The 18,019-nt window shown below is 36.1% G+C and overlaps 3 protein-coding genes across 3 annotated transcripts; 2 read left to right on the top strand and 1 right to left on the bottom strand.

The window, feature by feature from the left end:
- Window positions 1-364: 364 nt before the first annotated feature.
- Window positions 365-4,330, top strand: LOC123715388 (ets DNA-binding protein pokkuri). The gene is made up of 5 exons (XM_045670377.1): window positions 365-625; window positions 1,335-1,611; window positions 1,718-2,269; window positions 2,411-2,660; window positions 2,862-4,330. The coding sequence occupies exons 2-5, from the start codon at window positions 1,344-1,346 to the stop codon at window positions 3,220-3,222; spliced, it is 1,431 nt and encodes a 476-aa protein (XP_045526333.1). The 5' UTR covers window positions 365-625; window positions 1,335-1,343; the 3' UTR covers window positions 3,223-4,330.
- A 2,380-nt stretch (window positions 4,331-6,710) lies between these two features.
- On the bottom strand, window positions 6,711-7,929 carry LOC123715043 (single-stranded DNA-binding protein, mitochondrial). Its single transcript, XM_045669830.1, has 3 exons — window positions 7,755-7,929; window positions 7,594-7,678; window positions 6,711-7,201 (listed from the first exon to the last, which is right to left on the bottom strand). The coding sequence occupies exons 1-3, from the start codon at window positions 7,776-7,778 to the stop codon at window positions 6,864-6,866; spliced, it is 447 nt and encodes a 148-aa protein (XP_045525786.1). The 5' UTR covers window positions 7,779-7,929; the 3' UTR covers window positions 6,711-6,863.
- A 1,546-nt stretch (window positions 7,930-9,475) lies between these two features.
- On the top strand, window positions 9,476-12,873 carry LOC123715042 (caprin homolog). The gene is made up of 4 exons (XM_045669829.1): window positions 9,476-9,662; window positions 10,281-10,463; window positions 10,628-10,794; window positions 11,075-12,873. Exons 1-4 carry the CDS (start codon window positions 9,540-9,542, stop codon window positions 12,444-12,446), a joined length of 1,845 nt encoding a protein of 614 aa, XP_045525785.1. The 5' UTR covers window positions 9,476-9,539; the 3' UTR covers window positions 12,447-12,873.
- Window positions 12,874-18,019: the final 5,146 nt, after the last annotated feature.

Here is an 18,019-nt window from a genome sequence, read left to right as displayed (position 1 = left end):
TTGCATGCTTGTTTAGTATTTAAACAAGGAAACATTACGAGTTATTAAAAACTGGCGCGCTGACGTAATCCTATAGCACAACTAGCACTTCCGCATGCCCTAAGCATACGCAATTGTTTCTGTACCCAGTAGATTGTATTCTTGCCGCAATCATCTGTGTCTATCTCGAATATATTTACGTCGATAATAACTTGTACATCTACGATTCCGGATATACTTCAAAACAAGTATGATAAAAATGGGACTCGGATCGTCTGGCTCCCGAAGTTTTATCTCATTTTCCACAATGTGTGGCGCGCGATGTGGTAAAGGGCGAGAGGCGGGGGGAGGTGGGCGCTCGCGTCCGTCCGCCCGCGCCGCCACCGCATCATCAGTTCGCGTCGAAGACTTGATCGTGACGCTTGTCTGCGAAGTCGTTCCCTCAGATACGCTGCTGGTTTACGGAGTGCCGTAACACGACACGTTTGGAGGGACTACCGCTGCTACGCGTGTGCTGTGCTCTTGTGAACATTGGATATTGTGTTTTTCTGTGTGGTGATAATGCGTACGTGCTAAAACTACTAATTGTTGCCAAGCGCCTCTTAGGATTTTTGACGACGCAACCAGTTCCGGATCAGCTCAGCCGGTAAGTAGCGGTGCTTATCACAGGCCGCGCTATCTCGACCGCACGCATTTCCGACCCCACCCGATAAGGCAATAATTATGTGTCGAAAACAAATAAAATGTTTAAAGTTTCGGATCTTAACAATTTTAAGTTTACAAAAAAAGGACTTAAGAAAAATGTGTATATATTTACTTTACTTTATAGTACTTAAAATGTATACTGTTAGTAGCAGCTGGCAGAACAGTTCTGCAATAAAAAGTTAAATTCGGATGGAACACGTGCATCTCACCCTAAGGGTCAAGTTTTGCCGCGAAAAAATTTATACAATGATACGCTTTCCCCTTCTGCGGAACAATACCTTTTATTCCTTTAAATAATTGGGACTTTATTATTAAACAATTGCTACCCTAAATTGTAACATACATTCAGGGTTGCTATTGCCGATAAAAAATCTGTTTTGAAACTAATTTGATTGAAGAATATTTAAATTTTTACTGTATCATTTAGCCTTAAACTTTGGTATAAAGTTACCATCCGACTTAAAAGATTTAATTCGCCTAAATATTTGGCGGTTAAAACTTATATTAAATTACCTTTATTATAGCCTATGGTCTAAATAAATTGAATTTCATTTAAAAAATTCAAGACGTAAACAAACAAAGGGCGCCACCTACCGTCGAATAGCATCTATTACATGAATCAAAATTATTTTAGTTATCTGTTGTTTCAGATTGTCGTAATGAAAGTTGTTAGTTTGCAATTGCCATCGGGACCTAGTATGGAGCGGCTACCGCTACCATTTAGTCCAACGGAGCTTCTATGGCGATACCCATTGCCATGGGCACCTCCGCCTCTTTCTCCTCTCGGTGATGCCAAGGCTCAATTACCAGCTGGGCTCCCTCCAGAACCCAGATTATGGACCAGAGAAGACGTAGCAGTCTTCTTGAAATGGTGTGAAAGGGAATTTGATTTACCAAATTTCGATATGGATCTCTTCCAAATGAATGGTAAGAACGTAATTGGATCATATTGTATTGTATTCATAACAAATATTTTACATTTTATACTGAAGATAAAGCAGTTTGAAGAAGTAATTATTTTCTTTGGTTTCAGGTAAAGCTTTATGCTTATTAACCAAAACAGATTTAGGAGAACGTTGCCCTGGCGCCGGAGATGTTTTGCATAATGTACTACAAATGCTTGTCAGAGATGCCGCTATTTTAGGCCGAGTTCCCTCATCCCCTGTCACACCGACAGCTCGTAACGCCCCATATCCACCTTCTCCTCACTCTCACCCACCAACTCCAACGTGGGCAGTTGCTGACAGCTTCCACCACTTCCATAGTGCCGCTGCTGCGGCGGCCGCTCAACCAAACTCTGTTACCTTAAGTCCAGCGCCATCCGTTGATAGCTCAGGAAGCCCGCAACGTGGCGAAACCATCAGTTATGCACCATCCTACGCACCTCCGGTTCCCACGCAAACTGGAAGTTCTGGAAGTAACCCATCCGATTCCGATGAAGATGCAAAGTTCGCACCGCCTCCACATTCGCCGAAGGACGCTTTACCCAGCCCTGCACCGCAAAGTCATGCGGCGCCACAACATTCGCATTTCCGGACTCAACATCGTGAATTTTTCCCCAACGATATGCCTGAATCGAATACAAGTAAGTAACTCAAAAAATTAATCAAAACAAAGTTCAACTTCATAAAATTTTTGTTTAATTTTTTAAAACAATTTATAAAGAAAACGATAAATCTGCTTTAGACCTAATGATTGCCAGAAGTTAACATAATATTTTTTGCAGATGGAAGACTTTTATGGGATTTCCTTCAACAACTACTTAATGATCCAACACAAAGATACACAAACTACATTGCATGGAAAAACAGAGACACTGGTGTGTTCAAAATTGTTGATCCTGCTGGACTTGCTAAACTCTGGGGAATTCAGAAGAATCACTTGTCAATGAACTACGACAAAATGTCCCGAGCACTACGCTACTACTATCGCGTCAATATCTTACGAAAAGTGCAAGGCGAGCGACATTGTTACCAGTAAGTATTATAAACTTAAAAAGAAACATTAATTAACAAACAAGAGAACAGTTATAACAATAACAATATATAAAGAAATCTACTATAAACATTAATAATAATTATGATATAATGATGGTCATACTCGAACTTACATTTTCATTTATACTTTTATTATTACATTAAATATAATAACAGAGACTAATATTTTTTTATTTGCAGGTTCCTCCGGAATCCTACAGAACTTAAAAACATCAAAAACATATCTTTACTACGTCAACAAATGAGCCCGACACGTGTGGCGCAACAACAGCCACAACCACAGTCTGTGGTAAAGGCTGAAATGAAAGAAGAACGTTGTGAAGACGACCATGTCGAAGAAGATATGCCCACAGATCTGAGTATGAGCGCAACTGAACCTTGGCGGAAACGGCCGCGGTCCGACCCAGCACCAGTCATCCCATCACATGACAAACATTATATTAGTACTTTGATTGGCGATAATATGATGATGAAACAAGAATCTGATTACAGCTCAGAATACTACGCGCTTAATCTTAAAAGTGAAAAATGCGAACAATGACTTGTGACAAAGAAATGGACATGATGTGAAGTGATTATAAAGTGAAACAACTCCACCCGATATATTTCTAGTCAAATTTCTCTCGGTACAGTTAATTCCAGTCTTCCCATTATACCTACATTTACAAATGTTCATAAAATTAACTGAGAGTGCTTTGACAGACATTATACGGAACGGAGTAAAACAGGGTATGGACCTTAAGTGATGCCTTTGTGCCGTGATTTTTATCTGATAGTGTCAATTACATATTTTATATTTAGGTGTAATTTAGTTAGAAAAGGGGGACAGAGATTATTTGTGTTATTTCATAGAGACTTTGAATATATTCTGCAATGGACCATATATATGTGCCGCAGACTGATTTCTGGCAGTTACACATGAAACAATATTGCCAAGAGTTTCATTTAGTATAGCGTATAATCACATTTTGTACGCGTAATGCATTTTGTTTATTTAATAAGGTATTAATATTGTCATTAAAAGTAAGAGTAAAAATATTCTTCCTAAAGTAGAAATAAATAGTCTAACAAATATTAAAATATATCATACACATGTTGTGTCTTCCATTGGTTCTTTTAGGCAAACTTCATAATTGTAGTGTGTGAAATCTGTTTCATTAAAGCTACCACAGATATAGAAAATGTTTATATTTACATAAAAATATTATAGGGACAATAAATTGACAACATAATGCCTTGAAACCAATCTAAAATTCCTCTGTGATAAAGTTGTAAAGTGGTAGACTTAGTATATGCTAGGCTTTACTCAATTATTTCCAGCTACAATTTTCTGTGATCTCTTATCAATATAGGTAAATATTGTCATAGAGACTAAAATTATTGTTTGTAAATAGTATTGTAAATTATAAGTTAGGGTAACCGAAGAGAACTAAAGAGTGTATGATGTATGGTTTGTCAAACAAAATGTGGAGCTTTATCAAAGTACCTAGGTATTAATAAGTATGATTACAATTGAGTTTGTATTTTTACATTTATTTCTATGTGGCATGCATGCCAAAACTTCCAACTTGTAAAGAGTATAAATATAATGTTTCAAGAAAAACATTGTGTTAAATTTGTTAAAAATAAAAATGAATGAGTCTGACAAAGCCCTATTTTTTCCATTCCTTTCACAATGTTTGAAGAATATGTTATAAGAGTACATTAATTTTTTTTACTTGATACAGTGACACTGTTTATTCCTACACTTAACCAAGTATTAAAAAAACAATTACTTACATTAATGATAGACTTAAATAATTTCCGCAAAGCTATATACTGTTCCTATATCCCCACTTTAGCCAACTTTAAATTGTTCACTTAAGAAATCACTAGGAAATTGTTAACGAAACAATAAATAAATTTCAAAACGTAATGAAAAACTGAAAGATTCTTCTATACTAATTTAGTGAAATCATATTACACTGCTTCCTGTACAGAGATTTTATATTGAGTTCCGGTCTCAAGTTGTTTTTTTGAATGGAATCTCGCTGTTGGCCTTAAGGGCCTTTACAGCTCAGCTCGGGCTGTTTTGGCGAGCGTAGCTCGGCCAGAATGGCTTGTTTTCCCGCGGCTAGCGCAAGGGTGTCTCCTGTGAGACTCGAACCTTGGCTTGGGCCGTCGCGGGGTGGTCAATCGCCTGAAGGGCAGGACGGAAGCTCACTGTAGTGAGCGAAGTAAAGGTCCTCGCCTTCCCCGGTGAAGGCGGTTTTTTACCCTAGTCTGTAAATTTCTATTTTTATTATTGGCCGCGCGGGCGGCATTTAATTTATTGTTTGCTACAGTAATTGGATCGTCCGGATCCGTTAGTATGTGTCGGGGCCTCCTACGAGCCTTTTTTGTCGGGAAGGGGTAATAGTTGATGCTGTTACGCACCAGCGGATTTGGATGGTGTTTAGCCTTGTCAAAGTGGCGTGTGGACGCCAACTTCATCCATTGGGCTATGGTAGGGAGCTCCAGGTCGTGATGGAGATCGACGTTTCTCACATAGAAGGGCGCACCGGTCGCGATTCTCATGAATCGCGACTGGAGCACCTGTAGCCGGTGAATATAGGAGGGGGTCTCAAGTTGTGTTATATCCAACCCATTTTAAATTTCCCCCCCCCCCACCCCCGTACTTAAATGCGTTTTGTTTGAGGAACAAAACCTGCCATTACTTTTTTGTTTTATATTATCCTATGACCACTAATAAATGTCATTATCATTGTCCAAATTGCGATGATATAGGCAAAAGGGAACTAAAGTAACTCGTATTTATTTTACACATTTTGTTAAACAAGCTAAGACCAAATGTAACGCCTTATAAAAATATTATAGCAATCTAGAGTATCGACATAATTTCTAAATTATGTGTTGGTCCTGGTCTTGACTTGAATCACAAGTAGGTAAAAACTATATTTCCCGTATTTTATAGGTTAACTGCCTATGCCAATAATATGCCTTATATAAAGTATTTAGCATTTAATACATCTGTGTATAATACTGCCTGGCTAATTGCAGTAATCGAATTTTTTAAGATGGCTAATGTATGGCCTAGAGGCTAACCTCTATGAAAATTCTATTTTTACTTATGATAAGTGCAGAATGGAGCATATCACTCATATATAGTAAAAAACGCGATACTTGCTCATGTGTACTAGAAAGAAATGCAATACTTGCAACTATTACTGCATTTTTATTAAGCATCGGCCTACATTTTTAAAAATTTAACGGTTATAAATAAAAACGCAGTATTGTGCTAGCCGTTGATGATGCGATGGAACCTTGTCACAATAACAGGTGAGTGACGTTATCCAGCGCAGAAAAGTACAGACAACAAAAAAGTTGGGCAACACGTTGCTTGTCAATTGTTGTCTAGTGGAAACGCGGCTTTAAAAGAACAAAAAAAAGGAAAACCTCTTTTATTAATCAATTAATAACAATTTTACTTAGTACTAGAATTGAAAAAAGAAACTGATTACCATCTAAATATGCAGTATTAATAATATGCTAGATCAAAATGTACATGTAATTACAAGTGCTGCATTTATTTCTAGTGACCGCTTTTTTTTACTCAGTCGTAGATGCTAGAACTAAATGCATCAATAAGCTTAATATTCGGATAGTGCAACAAAGCATTAAAAATCTTTATGTCGTTAGATAGCTAGTTTGTGATCCTCAGACACCAAAAACTAGGTTTGCCATGTGTATTTATGTAAAACTTTTTTGCAAGTGTGGCATTAGCGGTTAGTATGTCAGAATAGTATAGCTATTGTAAGAGCTAGTTACTGTTCCAATCTTATACAAATCTAGTCATTTCGATGGGAAATGGAATAGACTAATTTTTCTTTATGGAAAAGTCACAATTGATGAGAGAGGTGATCAGCACAGTTTCTATTATTGTATTGACTAAATATTGACATCATCATATGAACCAGTTTTCTTACTTAAAAGATAGTTTTGAGGATATTTAGAAACTAAAAAAATATAAGTATCAAGGACAACAATAAGTTAATCTTTGACATGACAAAATTATGACCTTATTAGGTGTTTATTGGTTTTCTAAAGCTTTTATTTTTAAAGAGTCAAAACATATAATAATCACAGCTTATCTTACATTAAACATCATTAAAAACTTTGAAAAATATTGATACTTATGATATCTTAAATTTTTCCACCTTGAGGTTGGAAAAATATGATATCATCTGCTATTACTGTTGATGCTGATCTAACTTGACCATCATCTAATTTAATTTCTCCATATGACAATTTACCCGTTACATACACTCTTTGACCTTTTTTAAGAAATTTGTACACTGTATCTCTTAAACCTGGTCTAAAAACACTGATTCTGTGCCAGTCTGTCTTTTGCAAAACATCACCAGATTCATATTTGTAGCTGAAATGAGTTGCAAGAGGAAAGTTTATTACAGGATGGTCTTCAGTCCCTCTCTTCTGTGGATCAGCACCAACTCGGCCAAGAAGTGTAACTTGATTTAGTGCTAAAAAAACAATGAATTAAGCTATAGACGAAATGAGTATTTATTTAATTGTATATTTTAATCATCATTTTTAGTTTTCAATTTCAAGTAAGTTATGGTTATTAGTAAGCATTGAAACATGTTTTAACACCATAACAGTGTAATTTATTTTCAATGAGACAACTTTCAAATTTGCGCCAATTCGTTTTTATCAAATTTATTTTAATTTAAAATAAGCATATTTAAGCCAGTGAATAACACTGAATAAAAGTATCCTAACTATTATTAATCTCCCACCAAGAGTTATTTGCATCTACTGTGCTCTTTAACAACCTATAATAGGTTACATTTTAAGAGTTTTGCGGCAAACGCAGACGCGGTAATCAATTTAAATACAATAATGAGATACTTACTTTTTTCAGATACTTGTGAATCATAGTAAACATTTGTGGTATGTAAATTACTCTTAGCCAAAAGCGGTCGAACGCCATTTCTCACCTTTAAAATATCAAAGATAATTTTTAATATGTAACCAAATCTTTAAATGTGATGTATTTAATGTAATATAACTTACAAATCTGCCTAAATTGCCCTGCATGTTGCTCAAAATTAATTGATGTCTACTTAAACTGAGCTGAGCTTATGATTTAGATTATTTAGTCTTATTTGAAAGAATTACGGATTCAAAGAAATTTAATAATGAAAACTTTAAATACATAATAAACATAACCTTAAATCTCAAAGATTATGTAGCCTACATAAATATTAAACAGAGGGTCGGCTGAAGTATTTTGACTATCGTTTTTAAATACAGTTCTACCGGAGCCTTATGCCAAGTAAGGAAATAAAAAGATGGTCTGGAGAATTTGGATTAATTGATCTTGATACTTTATATATATATATATATATATATACTTTATATATAATTTTGATATATATCTTTAGTATTAATGAACATGAAGTATAGTAATTTGTATGAATAATTTTGTTATAGATTGAGTTTTTAAGATACGAAGATAGAAAAATAAATCAATCAAAAATTACTTTTTGTACAAATTTATTATATACCATTTCTTCATCAGATGATAAAGATAAAGAGGTGTTCTTCTCCCCACTCCTATTTTTATCAGGTGTGGAAAACACATCATCATTAAATATGCCCTCCAAAATAATGTAATCCATTATTAATGGCCAGTATCTAGAGGGCCACCAGCTGATTAGCGATTCTCAGTACGGCTTTCGTCATGGTCGCTCAGCTGGTAACCTCCTTGTATACCTCTCACATCGGTGGGCAGAGGGAATTGAGTGAAAGGAACAGGCACTGGTGGTAAGTTTCAACATTGCAAAAGCCTTTGATCGAGGGCACAGAGCACTGCACTGGAAGCTTCCAGCCTTAGGGGCTCCCCGAGAAATTATGCAACTAGATTTCCAGCTTTCTGGCTGATCGGAGCTTCAAGGTCGTCATCGACGGAGCATATTCTGACCTTAAACCCGTAAATCATGGGGTCCCACAAGGCCGTGTCCTATCCCTAACCTTGTTTATTTTGCATATCGATAATATTGTTATGAGCTAGGGGATCGGATAGAAAATGCCGTAGATTTCTTCAAGGGGTTGAAGTGCGATTCGAATCGTCGATGTCCAGTCACTTTCTCTTGGCGTTGCGTAGAGATATGGGATCTCTCTGTATGGACATTCTGTGTGGTAAATGCGTGTTCAGAGAAGTTGTTCAAAGCAGAATACAAAATACCATCCATATGTACTTGACGTCCGTCGTTTCACAACTGAGTGTTTTTAAGGCAATTTTTGCCGCGCACCATTATGTGGAACCAGCTGGAAGTATTTCCAAACCAATTCAACTTAGGGTCCTTCAAGAAAAGAGCATACCAATTCTTATAACACCGATAGCACGCTTGCGAGCCTTCTGGCAGTGTGAGTGTCCATGTGACTTAACATCAGGTGAACTTCCTGTCCGTTTGCCTCCCGTGAATTAAAAGAAACCTTGATTTTTTGAAATCGCTCTTATTGATACAAATTAACCAATCTTGCAAATACGTAATTAGTTTCATGAAAACCATAACCTTTGCTCTTAATAGTTACATAATTATATAATATAAACCATATCGACATTAAAGTTTATTTATGCCTTTGTTTTTTAACGAATAATATAATTAAGTAAAACCTTTTTTTATTTTAATGTTATCTGCATCATGGATAACAGACTTTTTACTTCGATAAAGTATTTCTGTTCTATGTTAATTACTATACATAGACAATAATTAAACGGACATTTTTGTAGATAGAATTTGTCTATTCAGCTACCACCATATCCAATCCAAAAGAAGTTGTTGCCTGTGAAGGATGCCTTCAGCTGCGAATGCAAAGTCTGAAAAACCTGCTTCTTCGGAAGTAGTGGATAATTCACCAATAAAACAGATAATGACGCTTATCGAACACAAGATACGAAACTTGGAAAAACGAAAGGTATGTACCTTTTTTACAATAACAAATAATTCAGCATACAATAACGTTGATTATAGATCTGAGATAAATCATTTATATATGTATCCATTGTAATTAGTAACATTACTATCATAAAAATATAAGAAGAATCCTTAATTTTCTGTACATAACTCATTTAAAGCATGTAAATAAACGTCGCTGTATTAGCTGACGCCATTTTTATACATGTGCTTCATTGATGTTGCCGCAAAACCTGACGCCCAAAATCATCATGAAAAATCTACAATTCTGTTATAGACCATTTTGCGAAAACATTAATTACCTTAACTGGTATGTGTATTATACAACTTTATATGTTTTGACTTTATTTATTAAGATGCTTTGTATGTACCTATGAGTTGTAATTTCTGTTTTGTCTAAAAATATGTAGTCTATTTCTATTCAAAGTATACCACTTTTTAGATTCTTATAAATTCGTATTTGCTACAATTAAGTTTGGAAAAGCCTTTTATATGTTTCTTGACTAGTAATAAATGGTAAGGTACAATGTTTTTAACCCTGCTTTGTTGATCTGATTTGAGTTTTGATAGTTAATGGTATATTTCGGATGTCCAACAGTAATATATGTGCGTTTTTCAGAGTAAGCTATCATCTTACCGTGAACTGCAGAAGGCTGGAAAAGAATTAAATGGTGATCAAAAGGTTGCCGTTGCAAAGTATGATGAAGTAGCTCAAACCTTAGAGTTTGCAAGGGACCTTTCAAAACATGTGGGCACCATTGCCCTTTCAGCTGAAAGGGAAGCAAAAAAGCAGGCAAAGCGGGTAAGTTTTATTATAAAAGCTTATGATTCTTAATATTGATGTATGTTGATCCATAACTCATTAAATTTTCAATAATGTTTGGACTTCATATATGAGACTAGATTAGACCCATTTTCATAACATCAAATCACAACAATGTATTAATGTAAACTGATGTCCGATAGGAAGCTTGGGTTCGCTATGCTGTAGATACCAATAAAATTCGGGAAGTTCTTCTGGTATTGGACTGTATTATGCAAATGGGCAATACTGAAGTACGAAATGACTTTCTAAATGGCACCAATGGCGCGGTAAAGCTTACAGAAGATGATTTGAGAATTCTGGATGAATTGTAAGTAAATCATGACTTTCCATAGTGTACATTTCATTATATTATAAATTATATACTTTCTAATATAATAAAAAAACTATTTCTAATCAAGATTAATTTTTTTTAGTCTTAAATTATGTTAAAAATATATAATAATAATAATTAATGATTTGAAATATCTATATTGAAAATTGATTTGATTTGAACTACTAAAATTGACTAAATATCTTATTAACTGCATGGAATTGCATGCAGTTATTTGTTTTCAAAAGCAATGGTTGACCCACACTCCTATTTATAGATACCCTGAAGTGACTCCCAAACATGGAGAGGGTCAATCTGGATTTCATGCCCTTACTGTCAAAGCAGCAGAACATTTATACGCTATTATTGATGGTAAACCAAAGGAAATACTGGGCACAACCTATGCTCATATTAAGGAAATTGTGACATTATTTCATGAGTGTGGATACTTTGAAAAGACACCTGAAGTACCTGTACCAGAAACAGAGGCTGTCGAGAATCACATTCCTGAAGCAGTGCTAGCCCCAGCACCACCACCACCAGAGCCTTCCGATGAAGTAGAACAACCGGCACCTATGTATCCTCCTCACATGGGTATCCCTACGGCCCCAGCTCCAAATGTGGTACCAACACCAGGATATCCCATGAGTCGACTCCCCCCCATCACACTCCAAGAAGTCGAACACGCCTACTTCGCTCAACAGTATCCTCAACAGAGGCCCATCTCTGAAGTCATAGGATCCCAAAACTTCTTTTTTCTACAGGAATCTGAAATAGACAGCCCCGTCGGAACACCACAACCTCCCATGATGAATCAAGCTTCACCACCGGCACCGATCCCCACTCAGACGTTCACTAACCAACACTTTGTGCAGCTTCCCCCAAATCACATTCCAGAAGGAAACATGACGATGCCGCCGCAGCCCCACTATCCCCCGCACCCCGAGCACTTCGCGAGTGTGCCCTTGCCCATTCCTGGCCATCCACAACCCCATCCGCAGGCCCACATCATCCCTCAACAACCGCACCCTCAGGCGATGCACGCTCAGCAGCATCTTCCCCCTCAAGGAATGCCGGCGCCGATTATGCATCCGGAGCCCGTCCAACAAAACTCAGTGGAACAGGCTCCGGCCGACGAGCGCGAGGCGCAAACGCCGGTAGAAGACAAAAACGACACAGAAGAGAAAGACAGCAGAAGTCTCGATCGCGAGGACGGCGATCGCAAGACCCAAGGGCAGGGGGACGGACAAAACAGATTCAGGCGATACCGCGGTGGCGCCAGGGGTGCCCCCAACGGTTATCGTGGACGCGGCAACTTCCAAAACAGACAAAACAACGACGGATACTACAACAGACACGGAGAATACCAGAATAGGCCCAAGGACGGGTACCACAACCGGCAATACAACGACAACTATCAAAACAGACACAAGGACTACCAGAGCAGAGGAAACGACGGTTACTATGGCAATGGTGACACGGACAGCCACCAGCAGACGGCAGAGAACGGTCGTGACAGATACGGCGACTCTCAAGGCTACCAGGGTGGCTTCAAGAGCCGCGGCAGGGGAGGCGCGCGGGGCTCGGGGCGGGGAGCCGCTCGTCCGCCGAGACCGCACTACAACCGCAAGCAGGAACACGTCGAATAAGCCCTCCGGCGAACTCGGCGTCACATAAGCGACTCACTATCGGACTAAATCATTCGTGAAAGGCAAATTTCACCGGCAACAACGCGCTGTGGAAACAACAAGAGATTAAGATAATAAAAAGATAAAAATCTCAAAAAAAAAAGTAAAATAATAAAACTCGAAACTAAATAAAAAATAAGTTACTTGAATTTAGATGTATGATATATGCGTTTATTGTAAGTTACGTTAATTCTAGATTCGTGTAAGGTTATTGTCACGTGACTCGGAAATTCCGGAAGGCCCGCTGGAGCCCCGAGCCGTCTTCGCTCAGTACCTCTCGCGTGCCTCGTCCTCGAGATAAGTACAGGATATATGATGCACATAAGTTATCTTTCGGATGTTCCCTCTTTCCTGATCGATTATTTTGAATTATACAGTATAACCCTTGCTGGATTGGCTTTTATATTTATTTCATTGCTATGTTTTTATACATAATATTAATGTTTTTTTATTGTGCCCCATTACTTCCCAATAACAAATGTTTTACAAAAATCTAGTTTGGATTGTTTAATACTTGGCAATAAATTGTTAGTATTAGCTATTTTAACCTTATACATTTTACGAAAATATTATTTAACTAAATTAAATGTTGGAATCAAGTTATAGATAGCACAAGAACCTTGTTATGAACTATGAAGTAGGGAATATTTCGTGGGAATATAGTCTCAATGAGTATTATTGGAAAATAAATTAATAAAATGCTTTAGTGTTTTAACTGTTAAAAGTTCAATAAAGTATAAAACGGGAGGTAATGGAATTTTAAATCAAGAATTATTGAAGCGACAAATGTAGTTTCCTTGAATTTATTTGACCTGTTAGGCTGTGTGCAAGCAAATAAAGTATTCTATGAATAACGTTTTTTATTCTTTCATCACCCTGTGATTTCTAAATTTCTTGAAGTGGCGCCACATGAATCTAGACATTTTTACCTTATATACCAGCAGGAATAAAGCGATCGTAATATGTACCTAATTCAAACCATCTAAATATATATATATATATACGCTATTTGCATTACTACGAGATATTACCGATTAAACTGAACAAACTACACAATTTAATGGCAAGGACAAATATTTTGATGAGTAAACAGCGTCTATGTACATTGTTCAGATTTCATTTGAACATTGACCAACTTCTGACACGGCTCACGTGTGTTCCAAATATTATTAGCTGTCCTACCCTACCCGTAGGGCTCCCGTCTGTTACCTTAGGTCTCTTGGTGCAGACATCCATACTTATTTATATATTCACTATTGGGTACATCTGTAGGGCTTAGGGATCCTTAGGGTTGTTAGGTTCTTACATCTCACCTCATATATTTAGTTATCTAGTGCAGCTCGCTCATACATACATTACATATACAATACAGATACTCCTGATATACAATACATATAAATATTAAACACACATTTCACCGTCGACTAGCTAGCAAGTTGTACATACATTATCCTGTCTCTTAACACTAATATATATATAAATACTTTTATTGTTCTTTTTCATTAAAAAAATTAAGAATATTTCTGACGCAAGTCCCAAAGGGTTGGTTTGGTTATGGTTTGTGGACTCAGTTTCCGTACTTAGACGGTCAATAGGTCCGTTGTACCTACGTAATTCAAAAAGGCTTACCTTACGATCTTTTTTTTTCAATCCTTTGCTTGCAAGATGGGCCTTTACTGAAACATTTACAAACAATAAATTATTTCTACCACAATACATTATAATACGATTTTTTATTGTAGTTAATGTTCTTATTAAATTGTGCAATTTGTTTAACAAGATTCCTCTTTCTGAACAAACGAAATCGCGGGCACCAGCAAGTAAACAATGATAATCTAGTAGTGCTGCAACCTACAGCGGTGGATTTACATTACATTTAACAAGGTGAGTAGGCTGGAACCGAACCGAACCGTTTTGCTACTTCATACAAATCAAACTGATTACTGCATGACGGTTTTTTTATGTTTTTCAGGTAGAACTGTTGTCTACAACTAGATTTGACGATGTATTTCCCCTTTTATACCATAAAACCATATTCTAGATTAAAACAGCTAGTTCGCCCCACCAATAAAGAAATCGAAGTCTGCGACCTCAGCGGATTATACCTTTGGATTGTAGAGGCTAACTTCACAGCAAACTTACCGTAAGTTGACGTTATTTGACGGATCCACAGTAACAATAGTTTTACGAAATTTAAACTGTTAGGGCACAACGTATATAAATATGAAATATGCAGGAATATTAGCACTATATACTTATCTATGGCATAATTTATAAGTAAATAAATTTAAAAAAATACGTTACTTTTTACTATGAATTTCTTCTCTTATTTAGTCAATCTATATTCAAAATTAAATATAATAAAGCTGCTTGATAGATATAATTAGATTCTTGATGTTTGGTGAAAATTATAGAAGACTAATAGTAGTTTCTTCAGGACAGTTTTAATAAAAATCCCAATGGCGCTACAACTACTTGATCTTGGCTTCAAATTTCTGAATTAGCGCCGCAAGTCTGTAACTTGTAATACCGATAGCGTAACATTTAATTGTATCAATTTGCGCTGTCATAACCCAAGGTAACAATGACTACCGTACATAAAAAACTTATTGGATTTTATTTTAAAAGGCACACTAACGAAACACATACAAAAACTTACAGAAAACGCATGATACATGCGGATGCATGAATGATAAGTGTGCACAACATTTAAAGGGAAACATTACAATGACAAAGAGAAAATAACATTAAAGATTAAAAGTAAAAGACAAACTAGACCAAAAAATACAAATCTGCAATTTAACATTTTAATGTATTTCTACTATGCAATTGTCACTATTGGTCACGGATCAACAGTGGCTACAGCATCTTACGTCTGAAGACATGGAGACTGTCATTAAATGGATCTGCTTCGCATGTACTCAGAGCGTCGTTCAATGCAGATAGAGATCTGTTTAGAGGAGCATTACAATCCACGTTGGTCCTCACTGGACGAACGTAAAAAAGGACTGAAGTGCTTCCTGTGTTCCTCTTTAAGAGGAAGTTCACTTAACTTATTAAGACATTAAGTAAATCTACCAGTGATTTAAAATTTTATAAACAAATATAATGTCGATCAGGCAGCGTCTATCGCGGAGTAATTGCAGGTGAAAGAATGCTAGTCTTTTTTCATGCTCGCACCTATAGCAAATTTTATCATTTAATCGGCATAGATGTTTGGAGAAATGGCGGTTAGTTCGTTCGATTCTGTCAATATGGACAAAATATTGCGAGTTTCAAACAACACTATCGTATTCCACGACGCTTCGGACCAGAGAATTGAATAGTATGATTTTGGGCTTTTTATTTTTAAAAGACTTAGTGGACCGCCTTATCGAACCTATTCAAATGTGCAATTTAAACATTATTACATTCTAGAAGCTTTATTGAATATTGAATTATATTGCGGTATGAACGATAAATGACAAACTAGTGTTAGCTTCTAATATTTATTTAATTAAATTCTAAACATTTTTATGAATCATATTCTTAAGAATCTTGCTACAAGTGCGCATGTGCAATAGTTATTCATTTGACTCGTTCGGTTGTTTACGAGTTGTTACGAATTGACTAGACCATCTTCCCGAAGTGGGATGGTCGAGTCGGAGGAGGGAGTTGGGATTATAAAAGAAGTTGTGACACATGCGCACGGGCTTTTTCTAGGTACAAGTTTGAAGTTATACAGTTCACGTAAAATCAGTGAAGTAAATTATAAGTGAATTAAGTCATCATTGAAGTGTTTAATTTCCTACCCTAAGAACTAGATCAACTACCGCTAACACTAGTATAACTTCCAAATCCCTAATTTCATGGACCTGGAGTAGTAGTACTCCGTCGATAGTGTATTTAGATGGGACTGGTAATATAATCTGCGAACATTTTCTGGCATTTAGAATCATTTTGTTATGATCGCACCACCTCCTTATACCCACGACGTAACTTAATATAACTCCACGTCTCGAGCGCTATTAATTACTTTAAAATTGTTCATATCATCCACATAAAATTACTATATTTTACAAACGAACCTATATCACTTACAAAAAGAGTAAATAGGAGAGGGCCAAGACGAGAACCAGAAGATGTTCCACAACACCTGAGTATGATTGCGATTTTATACCACCAACTGCCACAAATTGAGTTCTATCTGTCAAATATGACGTAAACCCCTCCAATACCATATAAGTAATGCAACTTTTTCAATAAAACACTATGACTAACTTTGTCGAAGGCACTGGAAAAATCTGTGTAAATACAGTCAATTTGTTTTCCCTCATCAATTGCATTTGCCAAAACATTTACATACTCAGAGATTAGTTTCAGTAGATCTTACAGAAACCGTGCTGAGCAGTATCCACATAACTTGACAGCTTGATTTGAGTATTGGGATTAGCGATTCAAAAATCTTAGAAAATGTATTTCAAATAGAAATTGGTCTGTAGTTTGTAACAATATTTGTCTCACCCTTTTTAAATATCGGTATGATTCTAGTTTTCTTCCACATAGTAGGAAACGTGCCTAGTTCTACTAGCCTAGCCTAGTTCTTCTCGATTTATTGAAAATAAAGTTTAGTTAAAGAAGATAAACAACTTTTAATAAAAACTGGCGGAATGCCATCTAGTCTTAATTGTATTTTAAATTTCCTTATCAGTAATTCTAACATTGTATAACATTAAGACATTACATATAGCAGGATTTTGAACTTCATTTATTACACTATTATCATTGTCACATGGGAGTCAGATGGCGGACAAAAACTCAATATTGAAGTCGCCCATTCGGAGTTAATGGGCGACTTCAATATTGAGTCGTGCTGTCCCTCAATAGAGTTCAGGTGAACAGGTGATCAGAAAGTGTCAGAAGATTTTCAGATTACGCATTATATCGGTATTTATGTTAAGAACCGTTTTATGATGACTTTGATTACATGCGTACATTTTTGCCCGTTTAGGGCCTTTAATACCTAGAAAATATATTGATAATAGGGTGATAGGTGTTCTTGAGTAAAAATCAGTTTATAAAGTAATATATTTAATTCAAAGTATTCCTATGTCCAACTAGTGTGTTGTAAAAATAGTCATACAAATCAGAAAATTTTCGACCAAAATAAATACTTTTATTTCGACCAGCTGATATCATACAATCTTAAACAATAAACTCTGTAAATGTAGAACCTATATATGCTTACAGTAATCAGTGTAGATAGTGTTAACCTATACAACCCAATGCAATTATACAAAATATCATCTACTTATCTAGCTTTTAAAATAAGGGTAATATCGCATTCATTTGTTCGACCATTTTACTCAAATTGAGGGTAGTAGAAAAGAGGGTATACCAAAATTTTTATTGCATACAGAAATCACTAGTTAATTAGAGCTAGGAATGTAGAATTCAGATGGATGAATAACGAAATTTTGGAATGATGGAAATGGGACGAAATGGACCATTCCAAATAACTTTTTTACATTCTGGTCTTAAATAAAGATTATAAA

The sequence above is a fragment of the Pieris brassicae genome, chromosome 10 (assembly GCF_905147105.1).
Source record: "Pieris brassicae chromosome 10, ilPieBrab1.1, whole genome shotgun sequence".
Taxonomy (NCBI): Eukaryota; Metazoa; Arthropoda; class Insecta; order Lepidoptera; family Pieridae; genus Pieris; species Pieris brassicae.
This window is presented reverse-complemented; position numbering and strand designations above follow the sequence as displayed.

Bases quoted from the DNA above. Each gene is read 5' to 3' on its own strand.
- LOC123715043 (XM_045669830.1), bottom strand. From the start codon at position 7,778: ATGCAGGGCAATTTAGGCAGATTT. The intron at 7,679-7,754 runs GTAAGTTATATT...GATATTTTAAAG, and splicing joins AGGGCAATTTAGGCAGATTT to GTGAGAAATGGCGTTCGACC. The intron at 7,202-7,593 runs GTAAGTATCTCA...TTGTTTTTTTAG, and splicing joins TTCACAAGTATCTGAAAAAA to CACTAAATCAAGTTACACTT.
- LOC123715042 (XM_045669829.1), top strand. From the start codon at position 9,540: ATGCCTTCAGCTGCGAATGCAAAGTCTGAAAAACCTGCTTCTTCGGAA. The intron at 9,663-10,280 runs GTATGTACCTTT...TGCGTTTTTCAG, and splicing joins GAAACTTGGAAAAACGAAAG to AGTAAGCTATCATCTTACCG. The intron at 10,795-11,074 runs GTAAGTAAATCA...TCCTATTTATAG, and splicing joins TTGAGAATTCTGGATGAATT to ATACCCTGAAGTGACTCCCA.
- LOC123715388 (XM_045670377.1), top strand. From the start codon at position 1,344: ATGAAAGTTGTTAGTTTGCAATTGCCATCGGGACCTAGTATGGAGCGG. The intron at 1,612-1,717 runs GTAAGAACGTAA...CTTTGGTTTCAG, and splicing joins GGATCTCTTCCAAATGAATG to GTAAAGCTTTATGCTTATTA. The intron at 2,661-2,861 runs GTAAGTATTATA...TTTTATTTGCAG, and splicing joins GGCGAGCGACATTGTTACCA to GTTCCTCCGGAATCCTACAG.